The following is an 8811-nucleotide window of genomic DNA, read 5'->3' on the forward strand; positions in this document are numbered from 1 at the left end:
TTACTACAACTGATATTTTGTAATTCTAGTGAGATGTCAGGTGTGTCTCGGGAGCATGACTCCAATTTGGTGAGGGATGCTGCACTGGCGAAGAAGAGATCTACATTAACGGACTCATCTGTATCACTGAGTGATATAAATCGTGTTCGTTGTTGAAGAAGACGTCATCATCTACTACTATAAAGACTCGTTCCTTCACTCGGGATATTGTGCCTCCAGGTGAAGCGGAAATTTTTTATGAACCTGCTATACTTCTGCCATAAGTACCACCAACAGTTCACAACCTGCCGTGAGTCAAGGACTGCTACTGCAATTGTTATGCAACATAAATCATCAGATGATTAACCTTTGGTGCAGACACGTTTTCAGATGGATGGCAATTCTGCCAATACAGTGCACCTGCATCGGAGGTCAGAAGAGGCATCTGTATTGTCAGAAGAATACTCACCTTCACAGAGGTCTACACATTCAGCGCAGGATTTTGATCCTGGACTCTTCATGGAACAGTTCAGCAACGTATGAAGTCTTTAATAGATTGACACTTCGCGGAAGAGAGGGCTGTCATGAAGGCACCCGCAGTGACTGCAATTGCTCATAAAGGCACAACTTATTCTCTAACCCAGCTGAATGTTGAAGAGGACGTGAGCGAATGTTTACGTTCTCATAGATCATCCTCATCGATAACCTCTGCATCACAGTGTCTATAGACATTCACGAATGATGACTCAACAGTATTCTCCAAGGAGAAGATTCTACCAACTTTCAACATCACAGTAGAAAGAATTCTCCGCTCAGAAGTTCTCCTTGTCATCAGCAACAACATTATGTATCATTTTCACCCTCTTTATTTTGAAACATGTATACCTGTATGCAGGTACCCTTCAGAAGGATTTATCAATGAGGGATCAGTCTTCGCTCAGATATAGGAGGCCCTCACCTAATGCACGGACAGATTACCGATTTGAAGATTCTTGCAGGAAAGTTAGTGCATGAAGGGACATGCGTTTAGAAAATGAATTTAAGGAATTACATGCTGAGGATTGATGCTTGGAGGCTTCATGCAAGGATTGACAAATGGCGGTAGCATGAAGGGATGTTGATTATGATTATACATCTCCATGAAGGGTATCACACAGAGACAATTGTCTTCATGACTCTTTAGACAGATTCTCAGATGAAGAAACAGAGGTTATATTTTCATATGCGGAAGTACGAGGGGATGTCAATAAGTTTTGAGCCTTGAGCATTTTTCACACCCAGGTGTCACAGCCTATGGTACGACATTGAACCTTGGGGTGTAGCTGATGTGATATATAAGTTTTGGTATCCTACTCTCAGAAGTTATTGAACAGCTCACATTGACAGAAAGAGACCCCCCTCACAGCAGTGAAAATGAATAAAATTGAGTCTAGAGCAGTAATTAAGTTTTTAGTTCTTGAAGGAAACTCGGCGAAGAACATTGAAGAAAGGCTTTCAGCAGTTTATGGGAAGTCTTCCCCTTCATCTGCTACCATCAAACGATAGGTCAATGAATTTAAGCATGGTAGAGAGAGTCTTCAAGATGACCCCAGTCCAGGTCACCCAACAACAAGCACTAGTCAGGAAAACATTGACAGAGTGCATAGACTTGTGCTGGAAAATCGTCGAATCACACTCCACGAATTAGAGGAGACCACAGGCATTTCACACGGATCCATCGAGACAATTCTTCATGAACATCTCGTCATGTCTAAGGTGTGCGCAAGATGGGTGCCAAGAATGCTTACAGATGAAATGAAGCAAACAAGGATCACCATAAGCAACTCCATGCTACCCAGATACTACAAGAATCCAGAAGATTTTCACTTTAGGCTAGTAACCTGTGATGAAACCTGGATCCACCACTATGATCCTGAGAGCAAACAAGAATCTATGGAATGGAAACATGTCACTTCTCCCAGGACCCAAAAGTTCAAAGCCTCCAGATCAGTGCAGAAGGTAATGGCAACAGTCTTCTGGGATAGCAAAGGCGTCATCCACATAGATTACGTACCAAAAGGAAGAACAATGAATGGGGAATATTACGCTAAGTTGTTGAGGTAAGTGCGACAGTCAATCAAGGAGAAGCGCCAGGGAAAAGATCAGACGTGGGTATTCTTCGACATCAAGACAATGCGCCAGTACACACCTCTCATGTTGCAGCCACTGCTGTCCAGGAATGCGGGTACGAAATCTTGCCGCATCCCCCCTACTCTCCAAACCTGGCACCAAGTGATTACCATCTGTTCCCAAATCTCAAACACTTGCGTGGTCATAGATTTCAGGATGATAATGAGCTTACTGCTGCTACTGAGGCTTGGTTTGAGGACCAAGATGGTGCCTTCTACAGAGATGGCATCAGCGCCTGGCAGAAAAGATTGAACAAGTGTCTGGACTCACAAGGGGACTATGTTGAAAAATAAATGTGGTTGATACCAATATTTTGTGTTTTTCTATGCAAGGCTCAAAACTTATTGACATCCCCTCGTAACTTTGTGGACAGCTGATGGAATGGATTTAGATTCTCCATTAGAGGAATCTAAAGAAGCATTCACTTACAGGATGATCAGTGAGGATCTTGATGTACTTACAGTTACTCCTATTGATCCTCTTTCTCTTTCCGGACAGTCTCCGCGCAGCTTTCAACAAAGCCATGAGATATCAAAGTCAACATATACCGTCTTCAATGCAAAAAAATTTCCTTTACACCACGAAGGCTCTGGGCAAAAGCTATTAACTTATTAACAAAGCACATCTGACAAAGTGGATGACAAGAAACTAGCTCAACCAGACACTTCTAATCATCATACCTTTTATGTTCTAGCCAGATCTAGAGCTGTTAATGAAACATTGATATCTAGATTAAAAAATTCAAGTTCAGAAGAGGACAGGATGATTTTGTCAGCTGTTCTGAGACAGAAAAGAGATCAATATTATAAATCAGAGAACCTTGCATCCATATCATCAGGATTAACTCTGTTGAGAAGACAAGTACTATTATCATCTTGCAACTGGATTGATAAGTTCACCAAACCTCTACTTAGAGCCCCTTGGTGTGTGCCTGCCATCTTTGGTGGAGGAATCAAGGACATTGCTAGATCAGTCACACAGGAATCCTGGGAGGTGATGGTAATTAAAATATAGTGATACCTTGACTACTGTCAAAGCTCTCAGGAGTCCAAAAGGCTGGAGACAAGAAATATTCAGTCAATCCCATTGCAGAAAATCAGGTTTGGAATGACTAGAACCTTCCATCCCCAGTCATTCCTGTACAACCTTCTACCATGGGTGGAAGACTGCAGAGATAGTGGGAAAATTGGGTCAGACTACAAGACAACTTCACACAGGATACAAGATACAACTAAAGGCTACTCCGCCGTTTACCAGCACACCACTGATGTTCAACTATGCGACAGGTCAGGCCCAGAAATTGGAAGAAGCCATTGTGTCTCTACTAGAAAAGAACGCAGTCAAAGAAATAAAGTAGAACCAGCTCACACCAGGGTTTTATTCCCCAATCTTCCTTGTACCAAAGATAATCTCATGATTATCTACTCAAGCCGGAACATTTCAAAATGATTCACCTTCCACTCCAGCACCTCATTACACAGCAGCATAGACCTGCCTGACACATATCTGCATGTTCCTATACATCCACAGGCAAGGAAATACCAAAGGCTTCATCTTTATGTGGACACATCACTCCAAAGATGGGCTGCTCACTTCGACAACAAAGTGGCAGCAGGGACATGGTCCAAACAGGATTGCTGGTTGTGCATCAACCAGTTGGAAATGAAGGCAGTAATCCATGCGATCCAACATTGGTCAGAAGCATTATAGAACGCAATACTCATGGTCCACATGAACAACTCCACAGTGACTTATTACATAAACAAACAAGGATCAACAAGATTGTATAATCGGCTTCAAGTGACTTTTCAACTATTCAACATAGTCAACGAGTTGAACATTTACATAAAAGCATGTCAGGAGCAAAGAACATTCTTGTAGATGCTCTCTCTCGCCAAGTTAACCATCTCCAACTGATAATTGATGCTACAACGAGAAACATTTCAGCTTATGATTCAGGCGACAGGATCCCCACTCATAGATCTATTTGCAACCTGGTTCAACTATCAGATAAGAGGTTTTGTTTCTCCGGTTCCGGATGTTCAAGTATGGGCAACAGATACTCTCAGCATCTCCTGGGAGGTCTGAATGCATTTGCATTCCTAAACACCGGTATTAATTCCTCAAGTACTGGCGAAAATCAAACAAACAACAACACTACAACTTACTTTGCTCACATGCCATACTGGCCAGCGAGAATGTGGTTTCCCGTACTAATTAACTCAGAAATCCAACAATGAAGCTACCAGATTGGCCGAACCTGTTATATTGCTCCATTACACCAATCATGGAGGGCATGGACAGTTTGCAAACCACTGTCTCAGAGACATTGCCATGGAGGACATCTCAGGCATTCACTAATTTGACCCTCTTGTTGTAGCACAGCTGTTAACGGTTCCTCAAAGGCGCTAAAAATAGGTCACTTTTATCATGTGACTTGTTGACACCAGCACTAAACGAGGTGGTTGTTTGAGAGTCCATGCACACGTCAAGATAGACTAGCATGACTGATCATAAACCCTGTACATATTTAGATAATATGTGATTCATGGGGTGTCACTTAATAGATGAACATATCTAGCAATAAGTTACTATATATATATATATATATACATATAACTGATGTTATTGCTAGATGTGCTAGATATATAACACTCCCAACCTTCCCTTAATGTCACTTTTCCCTGCAAATCCTAGTCTTTGGGCTATAAAATAATGTAGTAAGTGATAAATATTGCCCATCATGTGACCAATATTGATGGTCGAGTTTGATTTTACGTCCTCTTTTGACGGAGGGAACATAAAGAGATTTCAAGTGTTCCACTAAACTTCGAACAGAGGAGTGAGACAAGCAATCAAGCATGACTCAGGATAAGTATAAAATATCAATTTTATTCAGAAAATTACATTTTCTATATAATTTTGCAGTGGAACACAGCATTTCAGCTCTCTCTAGTGGCCTTCACCTTGGCTGCGCCTGTCTTCAACTATGTAGATCATCCACTGTTGCAGGGGCTATGGTGAGTAAAGTTAGATTTCCAAAGAAAATAGTCCAGTGTATTCTGGAACAATTCAACATCATTACCGTACTAGCCCCACTGTCTCCTATAACTACTTTACAGTAGCATATTTTTCGTACTGGAGCTTGGAATTGATAGATAATGCCACATATGGTTCAGAGATAGGTATAGTGAATTTGTGGGTTTAGCTATAGATTATCTTAAGCTGAAAGAGATGGTTTTGCTAGTGCTAAGAATCAATGAGAGAAGTCATTCTATTACAGTGAGTGGGTAAGTTTAGTAATATTTCAGTAATATCATGACTGGGACAGTCAGATCAGGTTTTGGTGACATTAAGTAGCAACAAAATAACACCAACTTGTCTATGTTTTGGGCATTATGTCTTTTCAGTTTTACCCGAAACAAACACCCAAACAAACACAATTGGTGACAGTAGAATTAAAGTATTATTTCAAAATGTTATTGTTTAGTTTGTTATTAGAAGTGATGTGGAAATTGTATTTAGCACAGTCATATAGTATCACATTAATCTAATTTGTTTGTGTGCAGGTATTTAACAGGGTCCACAACCTTCATCTCGGGGGCATTGTACGTGGTGTACTGGAGAGACAGCGTCAAGATACTCAACCAGGTCAAGAAGTGAGGCGCTTTGTATGTACATTTTGTATCGTGGAGGACATGACAACGCCATCTGTGTGGGAATGAAAAGTAGGAATGGTATGATTTCATACTCACAGTCGTGATGACATCTAGATGACAGTGTACATAAATCATTCTGCAGAAGATATCATGACATGTTTTCATGCTACCATTTTTATACAGTGGAAACTATTTTTTCTGATATTTACATTTATCAGCAAGTGTTGGACAGCACAATGGGAGTGAAATACAGGGAAACGGATATGCAGTTTCCATTTCTGATTGGTAAATTTTCCTAACAAACCTGCTAAATAAACACAAAATTTACTCTCTTATCCGCATGAAGCTTTGATCTACTCCTGACTGTGAAACGAAGCGCAAGTGTCCACGTGTTATGACACGAGAGAAGGTCTGCTAATCCAGATTGGTGAGTGATCAGCAGGGTATCAGTGGTGATATGTAGGCCTGTCTGAAACTCAGTGAATTGTAATCGGCAAATCAAAACAACCATGCTGTTTTGGAAGTGATTTTAACCAAGAAGTGTATCCTCGCAACCGCACAACAATGAAGCCTTAATTACAGAAATCCAGATATCCGGATATTCAGTTATCCGGACAATTTATATATGAGATGGTATGGGCTTCAGATCTGTCTGATCTCTATCTCTGGTCAAGAATCACCATCCTAGACAGTCTCCAGACAGTCATCCCCTTACCTTCTGATATGTACTGGTGACATAGTGCTATAGGTTGTCTGATGTCATGGAGGCAGCATGTGGATCATGATGTCATGATGGTGACATGTTCGTCATGTGCATTCGTGCAGTGGTCAGAGTGAATATATTGTTGAGTGTCAATCAGGATTGGCCATGATCTGTTGTGACAGTTTCTCTCTTCATCTGTTGACATGGATTGACAAATGATGAAGAGGTATGGTGTGTGTTAATGAATAGGAGAATTACAATGAATCACTGCTAGCTGTTGTTACTGACTCTGTAACATGATGTTCTCATTTGCAATGCCAGCATGAAATAAACTGTATTCATTTGAATTGTGGAATTCAAATGTGGAATTTCACATGTATGTTTATCACTGTTCAACAGTTATTTTTTTGGGGGGGACATGATTTGTCAGAAGTGCTGGAGCATTATATACTACAAGAAACATGATTATTTTTTTAAGGCATGTATTATGTGAAGGCTATTGCATTTGTGTGTTTGATTGTTTTATATTGTTTTACATTGTTGGGCTGCTTCTTGTATCTTTTCATACTAAAACTGACTTTTGCAGCTTTAAATCCTTTTGCTCCAAGCATTGTCCTACAGTTTGATTTTGTTATGCAAAATGTGTCTGTTGTCTGTTGTTGTGTGAGTTGTTTGATCAGCATAGAAAAGTTGATGAGTCAGTTGTGACACATATCACTTTATAGAAAACAACTGCTTGTGTATTGCAAAGAGCAACATTTTGTTGTAGATTTTTACTCTGCTATCAAAATAAATTAACTTGATAATGATGTAAGAATCTACAACGTAGTGTCGCTCTTTGCAAAACAGAGAAGTTGTATCCATGAAGTCGTATGCTTTATTACCATGTGTGAACTATGACAAATGTAGATTTTGAAAGGTCCTACCTGCATCCTGCAAAAAATATTAAGAACGTCTGCATGAAACAAACATTAATGGATATTTGCCAAATTCTTTTTCCTTCCCATGCATTTTGTGGGCACTGAGTATCTTTACTGTATAGAGTTGTGTCCCTTACCCTCAAAACATGCCTAGGGGAAGTCAGTCTTGAATCAGTGCCAAACTATCTGACTGTCCAAGTCCTTGCTTGTGGGTTTTGATTTTCCAGAATTGTCTCTCTTGCTTGAATCCAAATATTCTGGCTAAAGGTTTAATCTTTAACAGCATTGTGTTTGTGTATTATATATCCATGCCCATATCCTGCATGCTGTGCCAATGTACTTGCTCATTTGACCATACTGTTTAAAGTAGCCTTATGCTGAGGTTTCAGTTCTGACAGTTATTGGTGGACTCATACTGTGTATACAGATGTAATTACATACGGACAGGTTCTGGCTGGTTTCATGTGCTTTCAGTATAACAACAAATATGCATGGTATTAACCAAAAGTGTCCCCCATTTTTAATAAAAACAGCCAAAAAAGTAAAAAATCAAATACAAAAAAAGTAAAAAATCAAATCTTAATTAAGACTGAAAAGGCAATGAGACAACATGATTGTTAAGTCCAGTGAACTCTGGCAGACTTCTGATAAAGACAGATGTTGCACATGTTACAGATAGCTGTAATAATAGGTTTGGATCCCTTCTGTTGATGTTGGTGACCAGAGTCATTTAATTGTGATAATTGCTTATAGTAGTCATGTACCAGGGCCTAGATTTCCGAAGCTCTCTTAGTGCTAAGAAAGTCTTAAGTGCCACACATTAACATTGACTTGCGACTATCTTAGCCATAAGAGAGCTTTAAAAATCTAGGCCCAGGACTATAATGCTTTCCTTGCACTGGTGCTTCATAATGGTTGTATTATTAAAGTAACTACCAAAACACATCTTTTGTTCTTTCAATTGGTCACGTATAAACAGAACAATTCATATTCCTAATGGTGTATTAAATGGAAATGGGAACCTTTAGTAACCAAGGTTGATCAGGATTCCATATAAGCCAGTGAATGTTGTTTGGTGCCACTTGCCAGTCCTCTCCCATGTTAAACATTGATTTATCAGGTGTGAATCCTCACATGTAAAAGATTCAGTTAATGCAGTACTGATGAATGACTCAAATAATCCAAGTCCAAATTCATAAGCAGTTGTTCATCCCACCCAGTCATGACTCGGTTACCCTCATGGATACAAAGTGTGGTTTCCCTCTCTAAGGGCTAAATGTGTCTGTCTGAAATACTTGTTGGTGAAAAAAATCTTCTCGATATAGTTGTTGCATGAACCTGGATCAATGTTGATATCACATCGTACAGATGAAAAAAACAA

The 8811-nt window shown here is 39.8% G+C and overlaps 1 protein-coding gene across 1 annotated transcript in view; it reads left to right on the top strand.

The window, feature by feature from the left end:
• Positions 1 to 8371, top strand: part of LOC137295086 (cardiolipin synthase (CMP-forming)-like) — a 34429-nt gene extending 26058 nt beyond the window's left edge. The window contains exons 6-7 of the mRNA XM_067826369.1: positions 5077 to 5168; positions 5718 to 8371. Of these exons, the coding sequence (XP_067682470.1) occupies positions 5077 to 5168; positions 5718 to 5811 (186 nt within the window). The 3' untranslated portion in view covers positions 5812 to 8371. The remainder of the gene's footprint in view (positions 1 to 5076; positions 5169 to 5717) is intronic.
• Positions 8372 to 8811: the final 440 nt, after the last annotated feature.

The sequence above is a fragment of the Haliotis asinina genome, chromosome 8 (assembly GCF_037392515.1).
Source record: "Haliotis asinina isolate JCU_RB_2024 chromosome 8, JCU_Hal_asi_v2, whole genome shotgun sequence".
NCBI classification, from domain to species: Eukaryota; Metazoa; Mollusca; class Gastropoda; order Lepetellida; family Haliotidae; genus Haliotis; species Haliotis asinina.